At 46.7% G+C, this 22,155-nt stretch overlaps 1 protein-coding gene across 1 annotated transcript in view; it reads left to right on the top strand.

The window, feature by feature from the left end:
* Positions 1 to 20,472, top strand: part of BEND5 (BEN domain containing 5) — a 906,797-nt gene extending 886,325 nt beyond the window's left edge. The window contains exons 12-13 of the mRNA XM_072649372.1: positions 13,538 to 13,634; positions 18,518 to 20,472. Of these exons, the coding sequence (XP_072505473.1) occupies positions 13,538 to 13,634; positions 18,518 to 18,638 (218 nt within the window). The 3' untranslated portion in view covers positions 18,639 to 20,472. The remainder of the gene's footprint in view (positions 1 to 13,537; positions 13,635 to 18,517) is intronic.
* Positions 20,473 to 22,155: the final 1,683 nt, after the last annotated feature.

Genomic DNA, 22,155 nt, shown 5'->3' with positions numbered 1-22,155 from the left:
CCTTCCAGCTCTGACATTCTCTGACTCTTGAATGACTCTGTAAATGCAGAGAAGGATAGAGGTAGAATGGACAGGCCTTGACAACTGATTGAATGCATGGCATGATCCAGAGTGAGGAGTCAGAGAGGGCAGCCAAGGCTCATGAGCCTAGTGACTGGTAGGATTGTGGCCCCTTGACAATAATGGGAATATTAATCAGAGGGAAGGGTTTGGGGGAAATAGAGTCTGTTTTGAGGAGTCTGGATCTGTGAGGAGCCCCAAGGAGGTCAGTGAGGCCTTCATTCATTCCCTTCCCATCACTTACATAGAGCTGAAAACCTAGTAGTAGACAGGGAAGATGAGCTGCCAGCCCTGACTCAACGTCGTTCTTCTAAGGACAAAAACAAAACATCAGTTCTGGGAACAAGTAATGATAAGTCCACTTCATTCAGTGCCACAAACATCTATTAAGTGCCTACTGTGTGTAACACCCTGTGTCCTGCACTGAAGGCCATGCAAAGCTGGGATGAGATCTCTTCTCCCCCTTTGTCTTCATAGTCTTATAATGAATTGAGAATGGCTGACATTGGTATCCTCCTTCAAGGCTTGCAAAACACTCTACCCACGTCATTTCATTTCATCTCAGGAGTAGCTTCCTGAGGCTGCTCATGTGAGTCTCATTAGCCTCATTAGATAAAGGAGAAGGGAGGACATGAACTTATCCAAGGTCACCCAACAAACCCCAGGCTCTGGCCTGGTAGAAGGGGCTTCTTCTAGCCTCTACTGAGCCCCCTGCCCGGCGGATAGCTCTGCTGTCCATTTGCTGAATGGGGTAACAAGGGCCTTTCCCGGTGGAAGCCATGGGCGGCTCTAATTAGGCTCTGTTAAAATGCTGATTAATAACAGCCTGCCTGGGCAAGGTCTACGATGGTAGCTTCCTTCCAGCCTTATTCATTGTCATCTGTGGCAACCTAGGCTTGATTAACAGAGCAGTTAACGAGGGCACATGCAAATGGGGAGGAGGCAATCCTGGGGCCTTCTGTGGGAAATGCCCCAAAATAAGGGGGCTCAGGCCAGAAATGCCAATGGGAGGTGGCATCTTCTTTTAGGTTGTTAAGCCCTGCCACGCATCAGCATGGGGATGTAAATAAGAGTCTCTGGAATGGAGTCCTGACTCTGGGACTAGCTCACCCTGTAACCTTTGCCCATATTTCCCCTCTAAGACCTTAGTTTACTCCTCTATAAAATGGGTCTGGGGTAGGAGGGAGAATGAACCAGATATTCTGTAAGGACATACCCATCACTGACATTCCATACTCTAATGCCCTCCCAGCCCTGACATCCCCTGTTCTAAGGCCCTTCCCAGCCCTGACATTACCTGGTCCATTTTGGTCTAGGTTGAATGATCCATTTTTGCCCTATCCCTGCTCCTTGGGCAGACACCTCAGCCTTTTTCTGACCCTGCACTGATTTCTTTCCTGCTCACCCTCTGTCCTCAGTCCTAGTCAGAGCTCATGTGTAGCACTGGGCTCAATGTGGGGCACCAGAGCATTCAAGGGATATAGATAAGCTGGTGAGTATACAGAGGAGTGCTACCAGCATGATGAAGGGTCTGGAGTCCAGGGCCCAGAAGCATTAAAGAAACTGGGAATGTTTATGCTGGAGAAGAAAAGCCCCCCAGGGAGTTGCCTTTCAAGGCTATCTGGGAAGCCAGCTTGGCTTTGCTCTGCTTGGTCTCAGCAGAACCAGGACTAGCGAGTACAAGAGACATCCCAACCGTCAAGAAACTCCCAGTCTAGTGAGAGACACAATAACATAGGAACAAGATTGATTCAGGCTGACCTGGAAATCATCTCTCAGTGTTGAGGGGGCCTGGATACCCTTCAGCTGGGACTGGAAGGAAACCGGGAGGTGAGGAAGAGGAGGGAGAACATCCAGGCTCAGGTGAGACCTCAGAGACAGTGAGATGGAAGGGAGCTGCTGGGAGGGTAGTCGTCATCACCATCCCCAGGAGGCCTTCCAGCAGAGGCTGCGCAGTGTCTTGTTAGGGATGTCATAAAGGACATTCCTAATCAGGCATAGGCTTGGCTAGAGGCTCAGTTCCTCTCCAGTTTGGATTCTTTGATTCAGGAGGGGACTGCGCTCATGGAGGCCTTCCCATCCCTTCTAGAACTAAATCCTATGATTTATGCATAACTTGTAAGTGAAAACTGGAGTCCAGGTTCCTATGTTCAAATCCTGCCACTTACTAGCTGTGTGATTCTGGGCAAGTCACTTCACTTCTGGGCCTCGGTTTCTTCACATTTCTGAAAAGCGGGATTTGTCTCTTCTGACCTTAAGGGCATTGTCTAGTTTTCTTCTCGAGTGCTTGCCATCCCTCTTTTTTGTTCTTCCTTGCTCCCCTTTGTCTGAGTCTTTGAAACCTGCCCTGTCTTAGGATGCTGCCCATCTGTCTCTGTCTCAGTCTCTCCCTGCACTCCCAATTCTATTCCACCATTTCTAAGACTGACATCATATACACCTCCCTAGGATCTTCCCCCATACACTCCTGATTGGATTAGCAGCTGCAGGCCCATTTTACAGAACTGAGACATCAAGGCAGGGGTCTGCGAGGTCAGCTGCCCGGTGACTAGCAGAAGGAAGGCAGGATTTAGGCATAGAGCACTTGCCGGGGAGGTATTCTGCCTGTCTTCTGCTCTCTCCCCTCAGCTCCTCTGGCCCATGAGGGAGGTGACTCATGAGGACGGCTGCTCCTAACCAATGAGCCCGTCCACCCTCCCGTTGCCAGCCAGAGATGAGTGGCCTTGGCTCAAGCCTCTGCCCCTATCTTCTGCCCGCTGTCGACCGTGTTAATTAGCTGTGGTAATTAGATGCTTTGACACTCAAAGTGACTCGGTACAATCCAACTTCTCCCCTGGAAAGCCAACATTATCTTGGCATTTGGCATCGGCAGTGGCTGGCTCTCCTTCCAAGGGAGGCAGACATTTGCTTTCTTGGAAAACTGTTGGTAGAATTGTGAGCTGTGCACAAGGTAACCCCACCAGCAGCCCAACCCTTGATGTGTGTGTGTCTGTGTGTGTGTGTGTGTGTGTGTGTGTGTGTGTGTGTGAGAGAGAGAGAGAGAGAGAGAGAGAGAGAGAGAGAGAGAGAGAGAGAGAGAGAGAGAGGGAGGGAGGGAGGGAGGGAGGGAGAGAGAGAGAGAGAGAGGGAGGGAGAGAGAAAGAGAGAGAGAGAGAGACAGAGACAGAGACAGAGAGAGAGAGAGAGACAGAGACAGAGACAGAGAGAGAGAGAGAGAGAGATAGGTCTATTCCTGAAGTGAAGGAAAACAGCATTGGATTATAGGGCAGGAGGCCTGCATTCTACTCTTCCCCCAATGTCTGTGTGATCTTCAATTGTTTCAGACTCTGTGTGACTCCATTTGGGGTTTTCTTGGCAGAGATCCTGGAGTGATTTGCCATTTCCTTCTCCAACTCATTTTACAAATGAGGAAACTGAGGCAGATGGGGTTCAATGACTTGCCCAGGGTCACACAGCTAGTAAATGACAGTCCAGATTGGTGCTTGGGCCTTTCTGACTCTAGACCGTTGCTCTGTGCGCTGCATCACTCAGCTGCCTGCTCTCCTCCATGTGATGAGAAGGCTGTAAGCTCCGTGAGGGCAGCACGAGCTGCGTCTGTCTTTGTATCCCCAGAGATGAACAAAGCCTTGCAAACAGTAAGCTTTCGTTCTTTTGTTCTTATTTTTTTCATTCTTCCTTGCTTTGAATCAACAAAGGAATCTTCCAGTGTGGAAGCTCCCTATTCCAATGCAAGTCAGTCCCCTTTTTGCTGCAACTCACAGGCTTAGAGAATGGTCTGGGCACTGGGGGGTTAAGTGATCTGCCCAAGGTCACACAGTCAGTATGTATCGAAGGTAGGACTTTGAATTCAGGCTCTCCTAACTCCATGTCCAGCCCTCTGAGTGTCACAGACAATTATGATGATGATAATGGTGGTGATGAAGATGGTGATGATGATGATGAAGATGGTGATGGTGAAGATAGTGATGATGATGATGATGATGAAGATGGTGATGGTGAAGATAGTGATGATGATGAAGATGGTGATGGTGATGATGAAGATGGTGATGGTGATGATGAAGATGGTGATGGTGATGATGGTGATGGTGATGATGACGACTGGTATGATGGCTCTTTCAGGTTTACAAAACACTTTCAGTCATTCTCTTATTCAGGCTTCCGCCATCCTAGGAGGGAGACATTCTAGGTCTCATTAACCTCATTTTACTAATGCTCCAGGAAGAGTTCCTGGAGGAAGAAACATTTAAGTTGGGCTTTTTTGTGGGGGGGATCAACAAAATAAAATGACAAAAAATAAAATTATGTTTTAAAATCTGTAAAGGTGAATTGTCACAACAGAGTTCCCAGGTAAGATCCCTAATCCTTAACTTGGAGAGTTCATAGCAGGAATGATGAGCAGCATTTACAAACACATTTATCAAATTTACAGCAAATCAGTACATTTGCTTTTTGAAAAGCTTCACACAGTTTTTACTGACATCGCTTATCACCAGGTGATAACTGTATCTCAGAGGTACTGCCATGGCGCAGTAAGCCCTTATAATAAGGAGGAAAAAAATAAGTTAAGCAAAGTTGACTGGCCAGGCCACTGCATCTGACAGGGCAGAGGTAGCTATTGTTGCCATGGTGGGTGGAGCACCTGCAAAATCAGGAAGACCTGAATTCAAATGTGACCTCAGACACTCACTAGCCGTGTGACTACAGGCAAGTCACTCAACCTCTATTTGTCTCAGTTTCCTCATCTGTAAAATGGGGACCTCTGAAGGTTGTTATGAAAATGTTATATACATAAAGCATTTTGTAAATCTTAAAGCACTATATCAATGCCAGCTTTTATCAGAACTAGTATGCAGCATTCTTCACCCACAGTCCTCCACCTCACCATTGAGAGGAGGGAAATGTGCTTTATCATCTGTTCTTTGGGACCAAGATGGGTCATCGCAGCTGCTCTGAGTTTAGGGGCCCTCTCTCCTGGTTACATGCTGTAGCCACTGGGCCTGGTTTTTCCTGGATCTGCTCCCTCTGCTCGGTGCCTAAGACCCACTTTTCTGCATACTGTATAGTCATCATTACTTTCTATGGTGTAGTGAAAGACCCTTCCATTCATGGACCATGCTTTGTCCAGCCAGTCCCCAACTGATGGGCAGCAGCTTTGTGTACAGTTCCTTGCTGCTGTGAAAAGTGATGCAGTGAGGTGTCCTTCCCTCTTCTCTCCTCCCCTTCCCTTCTCCACCTTGTTAGGTAGTGAGCTGTGGATCACTGGAGGGATTCAAGCAGAGCCCTGGCAAGTGGAGAGTGTTGTAGCATCTAGAAAGCTGGGCTAGAAGACTTTGATAGTTCATTTTCAGTAGTACTTTCTGTATACTTTTCAAAGCTCTTTCCTCACTCCCAAGAATTCTTCATGCTATGTAGTGAAGGTGTACCCATTTTGCACAGGAGAAAACTGAGTCTCAGAAAATAAAAATGATAGCTAGCATTTATGCATGCACTTTAAAGTTGGCAAAGCCTTTGTGATCTCATTTGGCCCCCATGTTGACCTTGGGAGGAAGGAGCTTTTATTATCCCCATTTTGTAAATGAGAAAACTAAGTCAGAGAAAGGTTCAAGAACTCACCCAAGACCACATAGCTAGATAAGGGTCTGCTCAGAGCTTCCAAACTCCAGGTGAACACTGTCCATTGCACCACCTAGTGCCAGGAAAATGGACTGACTCAGCTTGCAATCAGTGACTTCTAATTAAGTCTGCAGTCTCTGTTTCTAAGATTTCCATAGACTGTATAATTCTAAGGCTTTGTTTCCCAGATTTGATAAGCCTTTGATTCTAAGACGCAAAGACTTTATTTTTATGGCTTGGTGAGTCTATGTTCTGAGAATCTAAGATTCTATGATTCTAAGACTTTGTTTCTAAGGTTTGGTTATTTGATTTACGTTAAGTGTGCTCTGGCCTCACTTTTCCAGGACCAGACTGAGACCTTTGTCCCTCAGGGTTCTAGGATAACCCTTAGGAATTTGAAGGTGTTGTTCAGCTGTGTCTAACTCTTTAAGACCCCATTTGGGGTTTTCTTGACAAAGATACTGGAGTGGTTTGCCATTTCCTTCTCCAACTTGTTTTACAGATGAGGAAACTGAGGCAAACAGGATGAAGTGACTTACCCAGAGTCACACAACTAGAAAGTGTCTGAGGTCAGATTTGAGCTCAGGAAGATGAATCTTCCTGACTCCAGACCCAGCGCCACCTAGCTACCCTAATTTGGATGTATTTCTTCTTAAATATCACCAGCTCAAGCCCCATCAGCTGTTCCCTTACATCTCCCACTATTGGGGGCCAGTGACTAGACTGATTGGTTATATCTCAGTTCCATTTAATTACACAACATCAGTTAGCTTTTACAAAGAGATATTTACCTCAAACATATAGAGGAAAAAAGAAGAAACATTTCTCCTAATCCTTTGGGAACCATTTCATTCTCTGGAGGGAGAAGCCTCAAACTTAGCTCACTATCTAGAGAGTGTTGGTCCATCCAGTCCATGTCCAAAGGCAGCATCACTTTAGGATGAGTTCTATTTGCAGCCACCACTGGCCTGGGTCTTGAAGGTCATTCCTGAAGGTGACCCCCTTGCTCCTCAGGGCATCAAAGCTCCCCTGGATGCAAACCAAGTCTCTGAAATTTCAAGATGCCCAGGTACCCTCCTGGCCTTTCTAAACTCACAAGATTAGAGATTCTAATCTCATCACCTACCATGAGAAAAAACACATGCTGAAGCCAAGGCTTGAGGCCTGTTTCTCTGGGCCACGTGTCATTGATGAGGAAGAGACCTCAAGACCACTCCCTGCATAACATCATCTCTCATCAAGTGCCATGAATGAAGAAATCCAACCATAAGTGCATCCAAAAGAAGAAAATGGCAGAAGGGCCAGGGCTGAGAAGAAGATGCCCCTTTGGCAGTGATAAAACCAATCCCTGAGCCTCCATCCACTGCTTGGTTAGCAGAGAGGATCTCCAGTCACAGACCACCTCTGCCTGCCCCACAGTTTCTCTGAGGCTCCTCCCAGAAACTCCTGGGGAAGGCCCACCAAGGGTGGCCAGGCACCAGCTCAGGTCACTTTCAGATTCAACATTCCCAGCTACGTTGTGAACTTGGTGATTCCATCATTCTAAGACTCTGGGGTTTAGAAAGTGAAATCCTATGAGCCAATGGTTTGTGTTCCTTAGATTCGATGGTCCTATGCTTCTGTTGACAAGATTTGGTAATCTTAGAAGTCTATAAGATTTTGTTTCTAAAATCTGATGGTTCTCTGATAAGATGTCAGAGACACTGACTCTGAGTCCTATATTCTGGTGGTGCAAATTAAAGATTAGAGGAAGAAACTAGCTTCAGGAAGTAGGCTCAACTCTCTGTCTGTCTGTCTCTGTGTGTGTGTGTGTGTGTCTGTCTTTCTGTGCATCTCTTCTCCCTCTCTGTTTCTCTAATCTTTCTCCTCTTCTTCCTTCCCTACCCCTCCCCTCCTCTTCCTCCTCTGTCTCTGTCTCTGTCTCTCTCCCTCTCCATCTCTCTCTCTCCTTCACCCTCTTTCTCTCTATCTCTGTTCTATTTCTCCTCTGCTTCTCTTTCTCTGTCTTTCTTTCTCTTTCCTTTCTCTTTGTCTCTGTCCTTTCCTTTCTCATTCTTTCTTCTTCTCTTTCCTTACCTCTTCTCCCCTTCTCTCTCTCCCTTCCCCCCTCCTCTCTCCCTCCCTCCCTCCTTCTCTGTCTCTCTCTCTCTCTCTTTTTCTCTCTATCTCTCTCTCTCACCTCTCCGGCTTCTCCCACTGCGCCAATGGGCAAATATTTATCCAGTGTTTATTCTTGGATTTTTTTTTCTTCTTCATTTCAGTTGAAAATTCTAAAAATACATTCCCACACAGCAGGAGAGCGGCCTCTGGCCGTTAGGAGGAGGCGAGTGGAGCTAACTCAAAATGCCATCACTTATGGAGCTGGGACCCAGGTGGGAAGACAGAGTCAATTTCCAAAGTCATAGAGAACTGCGGATGGGGAAAGGACTAGCAGAGGATGTCAAATTTCAAGTGGTGGTGGGGGGGCATTGAGAACGAGAAAGGGGGAGATGAATGTCCCTCTTGTGTAAGAAGTGGATTTGAGACAGACAGATGGGCTGTAAATACTGTCTGTACCCCAAGGACACCTGGCAGAGGAGGCAGCTTGCTGATTGAAGTGGGGCTGGCACAGAGGCAGGTCCTGCGTGCCAGAGCCAAGGTAGCAGCTTCTGGGAGTGAGTGAGAGAAGGCCCCTGCATGCCACCAGAGGCTGGGATGGGCTGCAGGTGTGGACCCGGCCTGTCTTCTAGATTCAGGAGGCAGGGAAACCTGCAATCAGATGGTCCAACACCCTCACTTGGCAAAGGAGGTGACCCAGGCCCCGACCTTGCCCAAGGTCATACCACAGCAGAGTCCTGACCTTGAACATAGGTCTCCTGGCCTTTTTTAGGACACCTCATGACCCCAGTCCCAAAGGAAAAGGCTCCTTTTGTAAAGTGCTGAGATGCAGCTAGGGGCAGGGCCCTCATTTAGCTCTGGGGGAGAGCATGGGGAGCCAGATGACAGCCCCCTCCTCCCCCAAGTAGAATGTGATTGATGCGAAGGAGACACCAGACAGAAGGAGGTGACAGATTCAAGCAGGGAGCAATCTTGGAGTGGGGAGTAATCAGGAAAAGCTTCCAGGAGAAAGCCAAGCTTGCAATGGAGCCCTAGATCTAAGACCAAGACCTCACACCCAGCTCTGCTCCGTCTTAGCCTTGTCCCCTTGGCCAAGGTATTTGACTCAGTTTCCTCCTTTGTAAAGGGAACCTAATGATCTTTGGGGTGCCTTCTAACCCAAATGCCCTGACCTCAGCTCAGACTCTTTGTTCTTATCACCAAGGTCCTTGGGGTCAAGCATGTTCTTCTGCTCAGAATTCTTCCCCATGAGATTTCCATTTCCTCACCAACACGTTTCTGCTTTGGGGGAGCAGAAAACTAGGAGAATTAATCTCAGCAGGTCTGTGGGCTGAGAGCCTGAGGCCCAGTGACCCAGAGCTGGGTAGGCTTCAGGGGCATTAGCCCCCCTGGATATCACTGACCTAAAATCCCCTCTAGAGCACACCCTGATGGACTGTTAACCAGCTTCTTCTTGGAGATGTCTAACAATGAGGCGCTCACTACCTCCTTACTCAACCCAAGTCACTTTGGGGCAGCTCTTACTGTGAGGAGACTTTTCTAGATGTTATAGAGGGACCAAATATGAGAGCTGGAGGGGCCCCTGAGGGAGGGACCCCTGTTTATATCAGAAGGGAACCCTTGCTGGGACACATCCAACAACTGATCTGTTATCCATTCTCTGCTTGAAGACCTTACACAGCCCAGCACGTCTCACAGTCCCCAAGGCCTTCTTTATACTTTGGCATGAGCTACCTTTTGGTCTCACTGCTGCCCTCTGGCGAAAAGCAGAAGAATCACAGAGGCCAATAGTTAAGCTCTCTACCTTGCGTATAGAGCATGGACCAGGGAAGGCGGAAGGGAATAAGCATTTATTTAGCACCTACTGGGTTCTGGCACTGAGCTAAGGACCTTTTTTGTTGTCATTGTATCAGACACCCTTTTGGTTTGTATCACAGTGTTTTTAGTTACTTGATTACTTAACCAATGAGTGGTAATGAGACTTAGTACTTTGAGAACTGGTCTTTGGAGTCAGCAGGAGGCAGCAAGACCTGTCAGTAATACATCCTGGCTGTGTGACCCCCAGCAAGTCACTGAAGGTCTTAGTGTCTCAGGGACAAACGAGCTTCCTTCCACCTCAGGGGAGGGAGATTCCATACAGGAGCTCCCCTATACAGATGATCATACAACCAGACAAAAGTGTGTGTAGGTATGTGAACACATGTATGCGTGTGATGTGTGTGTATACATGTATGGGCTCTTCTAAGGTTAAAAAAACAAACAAAGAGTTTACATACAGAAGGCAAAGCAATGCAAGGGACCAAGTTCTGGATTTGTCATTAGGAAGACAAGGACAAATTATGTCCCCTCTTTGGGCCTCAGTTTTCCCATCTGTAAGATAAAGAGACTGGACAATCTTTAAATGCTGTTCCAGGTCTGACACTCCCTGTCCTCAGGCCCCTCCCAGCCCTGACCTCTTCTGTTCTCAGGCTCTTCCCAGTTCTGATCTTCCCTGTTCTAAGGCCCCTCTCATCCCCTATTCCCAGGCCCCTTCCTCCTCCAATAGTTCTGACTGCTCTGCTTACCAGAGTCTAAATGTTCATGGGGAAATAATTGTTGAGACAATTTTTATGGAGCACCCTGTTTTTGGAACTCAGCCCTCAAAGCTGTCCTCATTATATGCCAGGCTCTGGGCAGTTCATCCACATTCCTTTATTGAAGATCCATGGGGTGGAGGCCAGCAGTTTCCCCATCAGTAAAATGAGAGAGGTCATAGATTGACTTTTGAACTCAAAGGGACCTTAGAGACCACCCAGCCAATCCCCTTCATTGTCCCTAAGCTCTGAGCTTCCTTCCTTCCTGGGATTCTGTGATGTTCCATTTGGTGCTTCACGGGAAGCTTCCTAGAGGAAGGGACAGTGCACTGGACCTTGCAGAAGGGGAAGGATGTCAATCCGTTCTATAGCTGAGTCCTAGCCTTGTATCTGGGCAGCCTGGCTCGAGTCCCTCCTCAGCTGGATCCTAGTTGGTCACCTCAGGCAAGCCATTCCTCTGCTGAGCTTTCCAGCTCCTTCTCTGTAATGGGCTAATCCTAGCATCCCTTCCTCCTGGGTGGGGGGTGGGAGGAGGTGGGGTGGGTGGGTAAAGAAAGTGCTGGACCAATACTCAAGTTCCAACAAAGGTGAGCTCTTCTTATTCACATGAGGAGAGGAAGATCCTAACCTGGCATGGAGAATGCTGTTGGCAATTTGCAGAAGTGAGAAAGAGAAGGATGTGATGGGAGAAGAGCTGAGAAGCAATTTGGCTAGAATACAGAAATCATGGTGGGATGGAGTGAAACAAAGGAGCTGGGAGATAGCAAGTTGATGCAGTGAATAGAGCACCTGCCCTGGAGTCAGGAGGACCTGAGTTCAAATCTGGCCTCAGACACGACATACGCACTAGCTGTGTGACCTTGGGAAGTCGCCCAACCCCAATTGCCTTGCCTTTCCTACTCCAAAAAAAGAGATAAAGGAGGTGGGAACCAGGTCCTGGGGCTTCACACCGCGGTTGAGGAGATGCATAGGATAGGCATAAGGAGGCCGAGAATGGGCTTAAACAATCGAATGTCATGGACAGAACCCACATCAAGACAACCACTTGAGCAACTGAGTGTATAGGCAGGAGAGAGGAAAGGTTGGAGGCAGGGAGGTCAGTCAGGAGGTCATTGCTACAGTCCAGCTCCCCTAGCTTGTGGAATATAAGCTCCTTGAAGGAAGGGACTGTCCTGTTTGCTTATATTCGTGTCCTCAGGGCTTAGCATGGTGCCTGGGACATAATAACCACTTAATAAATGCTATCTATCTGCTTCTCTGTCTATATCCTTCTATCTTTCTATCTATCTATCCATCCGTCTGTCTATCTGTCTATCTATCTATCTCTTCAATGGCCTTGGACCTCTATCCCCACTCATGTCTTAGATAAATATAGTTCACTGGGTTAGGAGGAGGGAAAGAAACTTAGTGATCTTGGGCAAGTCATTTCTCCATATCTGAGCCTCAGTTTCCTCATCTGTAAAACCAGGGTGTTAGACTGGAGGGTCTCTAAGGTCCCTTCTGGCTCTCAATTTGTCATCTATGTTATGACTTCTATGTCATGGAATCACAGAATGTCAGAGGCAGAGGAAAGAATAAGGAACATTTAGTTTGACCTCTCCCTCATTTTACAAAGAAGAGACTGAGGCCTCGGCACAGTCCCAGGAATTGAAATCTGGTTCAGAGACTTGACCTCCAGTGTTGTTTCCTGAGGCTCAGATTAATGGGAGCCACCCTTTCCATGGCACTCTCCTGTTCTCTGGCCCTGGCAGCTGCAGGCTACTTGGGGTGATTATCCTCCTGCTGCAGATGGGGAGACTTAAGGCTCATTGAAACTAAGGGGCTCCCCTGAGGCTGCAGAGATACCTTGGCAAGTGAACAGGATTCAAATCCAGGTTTCCCCAGGCCCAGGGCTCTCTCCACTACAGCCCAGGGGAAGGGACCTGATGCCCTCTGCCACCAACATGAATGTCTGCCTCCCTGTCCCCACCCCAAGATCCTGGATACTTTGGCTCTCACCCCTTTCTGGTGAGCCTTGGAATGCCCCTGAACCAGCCTAGCTTTGGAGAGTTGCCATCTTGGCTGAGGTTAGTACAGTGAAGGTTTAGAAAGTGAAGGTTTATCATCTAGCAGCAGGGCCTAAACATTGGCTGCCACTACCCCCACCCCAGCTCCTCCTTATTTATTCCTGCAGCTTAGAAAGCCTCACACAAAATGATTTACTGCAAATGGGTCTGTTTATTGGAGAAAGTGGGGGCAGTGAGGGAGAGGGATGGAAAGAACATTTTCAATTAAAACAACCTGTCTTTGGAAAAAGATTTAAGATACAGGGGAGAAGGAGGCAGCAGCTTCTGTGGTTAGGAGACCTTTTAAGCCTGCAGTGAGAAAGGCCCTAGATAAAGAAGGGCAGAATATTTGGAGAAGGAAACAAGGCAATAATCAATTCCAAAGTTTTCTTCCTCAGAATCTGATGCATTTCCCTGTGGGTAGCTTTGGGTAAGGTCTGAAAACCCTCCCCTGCCAAGGATCTCACTCCCTAACCATTCCAGCTGCATTTAGGAAGTCACAATGTCTCAGGAAGGAGGAGGTGACCCCTGCCCCAGTCAGGCCTCATCTGGAGGACCTGTGACCAGTTGTGGGTACTGTGTTTTAGGAATAATGTTGGTAAACTGAAGAATGGCCCAGGGAGGGCCCCCAAGAAAGAACCTTGGCTTTCCTGACGTGCAGATTGAAGAAACTGGGCATATTTAGTGGGAGAAGAGAAGGCTCCAGGTGCCTTCCAGTATTTGAAGGATTGTCTTTTATATGACATATAGCTGTGTTCCACTTGACCCTGGAGGGCAGAACCAAAGCCAGCGGGGAAGTGGAAATGAGGTAGAGAGGAAGCTGAAAATAGACTAAGTTAGGTCTGATGCCAAGAGAAACTTCCTGTATGTGTTCCCAGGTGGAGTGGGTTTCCTCCCTGGAGGAAGGATGACCATGTATCAGGGATGCCACAGGTAATTCAGATTACAGGGACCTTCCAGCTAGCTCTCAGGTTCTGTGATTGGCTCAGTAGCTCATGCCAAAGGTACCTTCCTTTGGTTATGGGCTGCTGGACTTGGGTCTGTTCATGCTCAGCAGGGTTGGGCCAGCCCTGACCCTCTCCATGGCTTTGCTTTGCTTTCTTTTGAAATCTCTTTTTCTGAAAAGCTCCTTAACAAGAGAATGCTCAGACATGAAGCTGGGGCGGAACGTGGCACGGACCTTCATGGACTACTATCGCCTGAACCCCATTGTGGAGAAAGTGTCCTTTCCCATGCCCAGGCTCAGGTAAGAGAGCACTCAGAGAGAAGGGCAGCCTGGTCTGCTCTGACCCCTGGCATTGGCCTGGACATGGGCAGCTCTGATAGAAGATGGCACAGCACAACAAGCCTAGTTACTAACCCCTTCCCACGGTCCAGGTCCTGTGCTACGTGTTGGGAACACTAAGGAAGGCAGAAGAGGGAGGATCTGCCCCAGGGAGCTCACAGTCCAGTGGGGGAAACCTTAAAGGGTTTATGCATCAGGGGTCATGGTGAGAATGGCCATTATGACTATGATGATTAAGATGGGAACAGTGACCCTTCCCCCCTCCTTTGACTCTTAGGAGGAGAGGGCTTTGGTGGTGGAGATAGGAGGCAGCCCAGTATGCTGCTGGGCTAAGCAGACCTAGGTTCAGATCGGGCCTCTTCTGCTGATTCCCTGTGGGACCTGGAGCAATATAACAGCCTCAGTTTTCTCATCTGTAAAATGAGTTGAAACAGATGACTCCTAAGGGCATTTTCAGCTCCAGCTCCATAATCCTATTGTGTTCTTGCTTTTCCCCTCCCTGGGCTTCAGTCTCTTCACCTGTGTAATGTGGGGGTTAGACCCCATGGCCTCCGGTGGCTATGATCATGCCTTCAGACCTTACCCCCACTTCTGCCTCTGGAGGCTCTTTCCCCAAGTCTGTCCTTGGGCACATACACTGCCCTCAGGGCTGGCAGGGAAGTGGGACCAGCTCTGGCCCTGTGAGACTCTGTCCATTCCTTGCCTATCCCTCCTTCCTCCCCAAGCAGCAAATGGTATGACAGGGAACACTTCAGATTTTTAAAGAAAATTATGTTTTGCCTATGAATTTGTAGCTATTGTTTTTCCCATCTCTCTTGATAATTATGAGATGTCAGTGGTAGCCCCTGTGCCTGGCACATCTGGGGGGCTAGGGAGGACCAGTGGGACCACTGTTCCTTGGAGTTGCCTGAATCTAGGCCAGAGGGCACAGACAAGTAACCACTATCTCACTCCAAATGTGTCAGCGACTGCTTGGGCCAGTGCTCAGGAAGGTGGCTGGAGTTGGTAACTGGCCTCAGGTTTACCTGGAAAATGGAGAGTGAACTTTAGGGTTGTGTCCAGCTCGGAATCAATCACTGCTGAGTAGGAAGTACACTGAATATCATCCTCATTTTTCAAATTAAGAAATTCAGGCCCAGTGTCAGAAAGCTACAATACAATGCAATACAATACAATACAATACAATACAATACAATACAATACAATACAATACAATACAATACAATACAATACAACAAACCTAGGAAGAATCAGAGGTGAGACTCTTACCCAAATTCAGATTTCATGAGCATGCATTCCAGGATACAGTAAAAAAGGGGAGGCAAGCAAAAAGTTCCAGGGAACTCCGCCCATAATGAGGCTGAATTACTAAGACCTACCCTTTGAGTCCAAGCATCCTGAATCCATCAGCCTTCTAACTAGTTCTGAGTCATTGAATGGTACTATCGATTAGCCCACACCAGACAGTCAACCAACCAATGAGCATTTATTAAGTGCTGACTGTACACCAGGTATTCTGCTAAGCCCAGGAGATATAAACAAAAAAGTGAAACAAACAGTCCCTGTCCTCAGGAAACTTCTACTTCTATCCACAAGAAGGGTCTGAGAAACATTATAAAAACTTTGCTTAAATTGAGATAGACTATCCCTAGCATTCCATCCATAGAGAGTACAGTAATCCCATCAAAGAAAGGAAATGAGGCAAATCTCAGATGGCCTGTTCTTAAGGAAGTCCTGTTGGCTCTTTGCAATCACCACTTCCTTTCTCAAGGTTTACCAGATGTTGTCTTGAATGTTCTGTTCTAGAGTTTTTCCAAGAACCAAAGTCAAGCTCATCAGTCCAGAGTCTGCAGGCCTTGTCTTCTTCCCACTTCTGAAGAACTATTTTCTTCAGTGAACTTTTGAACCTCCTTTTCCATTTGACCAGTTCTGCTTTTTAAAGCATTCTTCTCTTCACTGACTTTTTGAACCTCTTTTGCCATTTGGGTTAGTCTATTTTTAAAGGTGTTATTTTCTTCAGCATTTTTTTGGGTCTCCTTTAGCAAACTGTTGACTTGCTTGTCATGATTTTCTTGTATCGTTCTCATTTCTCTTCCCAATTTTTCTTTCACCTCTCTTACTTGATTTTCAAAGTCCTTTTTGAGCTCTTCCATGGCCTGAGACTATTTCATATTTTTTTTTGGAGGTTTTGGATATAGAAACCTTGACTTTTGATGTCTTCCTCTTATGATATGCTTTCTTCTTTTTCATCTGAAAGGATGGAAGAAAATACCTTTTCACCAAGAAAGTAATCTTCTATAGTCTTATTTTTCTTCCCTTTTTGGGGCATTTTCCCAGCCAGTTACTTGACTTTTGAGTCCTTTGTCAAGTGGAGGGTATAGTCTAGGGACCTGTAAGTTCTTAGTTCCTCCAAGGTAGCACAATCAAGGGAGAGGAGTTTACTCCTCTCCTGGCCTGTGCTCTGGTCTGAGAGCAACCACAAGCACTCTTTTCTGCCCAGGATCTGTGAGTAGAGTTCTCTTTCCACAGCCACCAGTTCCACCACACCAGTGCCAGTTCTCCTCCTCACCCCAGGACCTCCATTCAGGGTGGAGATCCAGATCAGCCACTTGATTCTCCCAGGGCTCCAAAAGTGGATGCTGCTGCTGCGGTGACTGCCACTGCCCTGGGGCTGGGGCGGCACCCAAGCCTCCCTCTCACCTACATGAAAGAGCTTTCTTACTGACCTTTGAAGCTGTCTTTGGCATTTGTGGGTTTGAGAAATCTGGGAACCACAGCTGCTGCCTGTGGTTCCACTCTGAAGCCTGCTTCAGTCCTGTTCATGCTGCCCAGCCAAGGCTGGGCTGCACTCTGCTCCGAGCCTGGTGCAATAGACCTCTCCTGTCAGCCTTCCAGGCTGTCTTGGGCTGGAAATCTCTTTCACTCTGTCATTTTATGGCTTCTGCTGCTCTATATTTTGTTTAGAGTCACTTTTACAGGTATTTTATGGATTATGGGGGAAGGGCTAGAGCAGGTCCGTCCTTCAACTCCACCATCTTGGCTCTGTCCCCCTTCTTCCCACTTCTGAAGCAGAAGTTTCCATTCTCCAGTCCTGTAGCACCTCTCCTATTTTCCATCTGCTTATTGTTTTAGCATCCTTCCTCTGGGCCAGATGATTTGAACTCCTCCTCCAGGACATCTGGGTGCTTCTCACTATCTCCTTCCTTATGTTGGACGTCCTCCCATTATTCATTTTTGTTCTTCACTTTTGTTGTTCTCAAAGGTCCTTCTCCTTGACCAAGAAAACAAGAGGAAGAAATTGAGCAAAATTTCTTGTTGTCATCATCCCATCCTCTCTGAAGGTCTTCTTTCTCCTTTGATCTTCCTTCCCTCGTATAGATTTTTTAAAAAAACCCTCAAAACCTTTTTTTTGTCCTTAATTTCTCAGGCTAGCCTTGTAGCTCATTCTGAGCATCAAGAACTGTAATACAATTTTAATATAACTTTTATTTTGTTTTTTGTCAGTTAATAAGTATTAACATTTTCTTCTTCTCACCTCTCCCACTGGAAAAAAGAAAAGAAAAACAAACTCCTATAACACATAGGCGATAGTTAAGCAAAATTAATTCTTCTATTGGCCATGCATAAAAATACATGTCTCATTCTGCACTCTCACCTTTCTGCCAGGAGGTGATTAGCATGCTTTATTGCTAGACCTCTGGAATTGTTCTTCGTTATATTGCTCAGAGTTGTTCTAAATTTTTCCTTCAGTTGAAGCAGGATGGATTTTGCTTCAGCCTCTTATTTCAACTCTGTGTAAATCTTTATGTTTCAAGTGTTCCTGGGAAACAATATATGTTGAATTCTGTTTTCTAACCCAGTCTGCTATCCTCTTCCATTTTATGGTTGAGTTCATGCCATTCAGATTCACAATTGTGGTCACTAATTGTGTATTTCTCTTTTGTAGTCTATCTTACTTTTCACTCTCTTGGCTTTCCACTCCCTCTTCATAAAGAAAAAGAAGGTGATGAATGAGTAGTGTGCTCAGCTCTCAGGTTCTAGATTTGGTGCATTCAGCTCTTATTTCCCTGAAGCTCTTCTCTTACCAGAGGCCAATCACAGGTTCTTATCCTGCCTGGGGAAATCTAAGAAAAAGTCACTGAGTCATTTTTTCCAGCCCAGGTCAGCCTATGAAGACAGAGAGATCTAAGGATATTTCAATGTATCAAACATTTCTCTTTCTGTGACTTAGGGTCCCTACCAACTTGGGCATTCTATGTTCTATCTTCTAAGTCAGTTATTCATCTAACATTAATAAATGTTTACCATGTAGATTTTATTGACCAATGCAATCAATGCATTGGCATGATTAGACCTACTCTTTAGGAGGATCAGTTTGACAGTTAAGTACAGGATGCACTGGAGTGAGGAGGGAGGCCAACCACCAGGTTATTTCATTAGTTAAGGTGTGAGAAGTTGAGGGTGAGAACTCATATCAGGGTGGTGGCAGAATTAGAAGAGAGGAGGAGAAAAATAAGAGAAGCTATGGAGGTGCAAATGAGAACACTCAGCCACATTGGATATGTGGGATGAGTGCAGGTGAGGAGTGGAGGATGACACCTAGGTTTGGGAACTGGATGATTGATGGTGGTGCCCTTGACCATAATAAAACCCCTCTCAGCACAAGCTGCCTGTGTTCTAAGGTCCCTTCCAGCATAGAACCTTTCCAACTTAGAAATCTATGAACATGGCCCCACTGGCAACCCATTGTCCCAGCAGTAGATCCAGAGGTCTGGTTCCAGGCTCAGCCTTGTGCCCTCAGTCACTGGATCATGCTTTTCTCTCTGTTTTGTTCCCCTTTGTAGGAAGGAAAGATCACCTCCCTTCAAGTACTCACATGTTCGGGCCCAAACAAGTTCCCACTCAGCCTTCAAAGGAGACAAGAAGAGCTCTTTCAATCACAAAGACCACTCCCAGTCTTCATAAAGACCCAGAGGATGCTGGCAGGGCTTGGGAGGAATGGTTACCCTTCAGAGCCAGCAGAGGCGAGAGTGTCACAAAGGAGGGTCCAAAGAGAGAAGCCCTCCTTCATTTCCCACGTGAGGATTTCTAAAATGATAAGTAGCCTGGAAGGAAAGGGGAGAATTGAAGGGGGATGGGGAAAAGACACAATTATCCATATTGATCCAAATATTGACCAACCAAAAAGTGAGACTATGTACCTGACCCAAGAAAGGACTGTGTGTATGTATGTGTATGTATGTCTGTATGTGTATATGCTTACATGCATGTATATGTGTATGTTTATATACATATACACTTATACACATATCCCATATCAGCATACACTGAAAAATAATGGGATTACAGGCCACACTCAGGTTTTATATAAGCCGAATTATGGCCTATGTTTGGACAAATACTGTGGAAGTTTACTCCTGACTTTTCCTTTCACTGATAATAAATTGAATTCAGACCTTGAGCCCACTTGCTGCTAAGCCAATAAAATTCAAATGACATTTTCCATAGTAAGATGACCCACAGTTCCCAGAGCTGCACACAGAAATCTCACCCAGCTCTCTGGCCCTCCCTCTTTCCATAAGGTACAGCTCTGCAGCCACAAGACAATGGGTCAGCCCAAAACAAACACTGGCCCAGAGGTTCTGGCTTTCCCTGCTCCTGCCTGGGCAGAGCCAGAGAGAGGCTGATAGCCTTCTCATGGCTAAGGGCTCCAGCTGCTGCTGCCTCTCTACCCTCCTGTCTCAGCTGACCCAGCTACCTTAGTGGGGTAAGAGAGGCAAGGATGGGGCATGTCCCTCACATTAGCTATTCAGTGAGTCAATGGATCAGACTTTCCCCTTTCCTTCCAGAGCTTTTCTAAGTTGCATATGTTGCTATGCATTGTTAGTTTCTTAAGCAAAGGATGCTGGCTACTGCAGCTTTGTTGACTTATAGATAGGGCTCCTAGCATGAATCTCCCTTCCCCTCCCCAAATGCTTCCCTAAAAACTACCTACTGAGCTCCCTGGGAAGCTTATTTCAAATGTTGGCTACAGAGAAATCCAAGATTGCTGGGCCCTTCAACAGGCCTCTTTTGTTGCTCCTCTCTCCCTGGGTATCCTGAGATCAATGCATAGCCTTAGCACAGATGGGGGCTGACACTAGTGCCTGTATCCATACTTTGCTGGTCATATTCTGGAAGAATCAGGGTGGGGGGGAAGTGATTGTCACTGGAAAAGATTGGAGAACCGAAGACGGAACAATCCTTCCCACATACCCCTCCCCTGTGCCATGTTTGGAGGAGAGAGATAAATGACAACAAAAAAATCCAAAGCCCCCTTCTCCATTCTCCTTCCCAAGGTGGTAGGGGTTAAGTGTTGGGTCTTTCTTCTGCAAGGAAAAGTGCCTTAGCATGATGAATGTGGCCCCAGTGGCTGCTGGCGGCTCCCTGTCTGGGTAAGCAGCAAGATGAGTAATTGTGACAGCCGATAATTAAAATGACCTCACGGAGACATGGATTAGGAGAAATGCCAAGAAGCAGGGCGGGGATTGGAGAACGGGCCCTTTGAATTCAGACTGCATTCATGGACAGCTCCTGTTGGGCGGATGTCCGTAGATTTCTGTTGAAGATGTTGTTCAAAGGTAGTTATAGAAATTGAGAGAGAATTTTCTTTTAAGTGTTTTCCTCTTGCATGATGGTCTTTAAATATTGATGCCAAGAGTTCTCTGTTTATGGACTCAAAAACACCTGGCTGTGTGTGCAACTTGTCTCAGGGGGTCTTTATACTGGAGGAAATAGAAATAAAGGGGTTTGTGCACCAGTTGACTTTTCCATGAGTCTTCCTTCCCTCATTTCCTTCCTACTGCTTTCATCAATCCATCAATCCCTCCACTCATATTTAGTCAGTCCCCAATTTACAAAGGGAATGCCTTCCAACACTCTGCTGACAAGTGGAGTAGATACTCCTCTGAACAAGAGGCCTGTTCAGACTCCATTTAGAGTATTATGTTTGGTTCAAAATATCACATTTTGGGATGGGTGCTTATTAATTGAAGCATCCAAGGAGAGCAGGCTTTGAACCTCCTTCCCTCCATCCTTTCAGCTGTCCAGCATCCAGTTATATACTAAATGCTTACTGTGTTCAGAATTCTATGCTAGGTGCTGAGGGGGATTTGAAGTTTATATGATGTATCCTGCCCGCAAGAAGCTTTTAATTTAGGTGTAATAGGATCACTCGAAGGAAATTAATATACTGTATTGAACCTAAAGGAAAGAGGACCCTGGGAAACATGGCAGCCATCCTCAAGTATTGGAAAGGTTGTCATATGCAGAAGGGATGGCTCCTGGAGAAAGAATCAGGAGATGAAGGTGAGGAGGATGCTGCCAATGAAGATTTAATGGCAAAGCCTTCTCATAATCAGAGCTAAAGGGTTGAAGGCAGAAGTCAAAGAACATTTCTCCCATTTCCAGGATCCTAAGTCTAGCCCTGGCCCTCTTCAATCACCAAAGGACAGGCCTCCTTTTCCCTACACCTCTGGACATCTCATCCATTGCACACATATGCAAATGGCATCCCAACTTTGGGCCCTAGAGTCTGCTCCCCACATCCCCAGGTCAAGGGCAAACCCATCTTTTCAGTGGCAAACATAGACTTGCAAATCCCACTCTGGGGCATGAAGACTAGAGCCTGGACCCAGCTGAGTGGGGGTGAAGTTGGGGGGCAAGCTAAAGAAGAACAATTGTACCCAGCAAGGGCCTTTCATCCAGGAAACCTAAATAAAAGTCTTAAGGGCCTATGTCTACCCTTGTTCCAGTCAGATCATGACTTGGGTATCCTTGATCTGGCCAGATCTAGGTCCCAATCCCTCCCTCAAAGAAGCTCAGAATTGCAGAGCTAGAAGGGACCCAATAGGTAGGCACCAATCCTAATCTGAAAGTCTCTAAAGCATCCCCAGCCTGGGGCTCTGACCCAGGTCAGAAGCAGGTCATACCTTAGCCTTGTCCTAAGTTCCACTGTAATACATGTCAGCCATACGTCCGGAGTCTCTTCTTGCATCCCATCCTTAAATACTGCCTTCTTGGTATGACCTGATCTGGTGTCCCGATCACTCCCTCTCACTAATGGTTCAGATATTATACTTCTGCTTCTGTTTTATGTTCAGACAAGAACCTATGACTGTTGCTTCTCTGGTTCTAGTAACTGCCAAAACCAAGACAGTAGAGATGACCTTAGAAATCATTGCCAAACTGTCACTGACCTTAGGACAGAATTCCATCCAATCCAGCAAACATTGTTTATGCACCTCCTGTGTGCCAAATGTAGTACTAGGGGATGGAGATGTCAAGACAAAACCAGACATAGTCCATGCGTGCAGGAGCTTACATCCTATTGGAGAGTACAAACATGAGCACAGATGAAAAAGATCCTGGTAGGGAGGGAAGGGGTCAAGAGAATGGTCACAATAGTCTAGGAAAATGTGAGAAATGAGAGGTTAGCTGGGAG

This window comes from Notamacropus eugenii, chromosome 2 (assembly GCF_028372415.1).
Source record: "Notamacropus eugenii isolate mMacEug1 chromosome 2, mMacEug1.pri_v2, whole genome shotgun sequence".
In the NCBI taxonomy this organism is placed as follows: Eukaryota; Metazoa; Chordata; class Mammalia; order Diprotodontia; family Macropodidae; genus Notamacropus; species Notamacropus eugenii.
The sequence above is the reverse complement of the archived record's forward strand: the minus strand, read 5'-3'. Positions and strand labels throughout refer to the sequence as shown.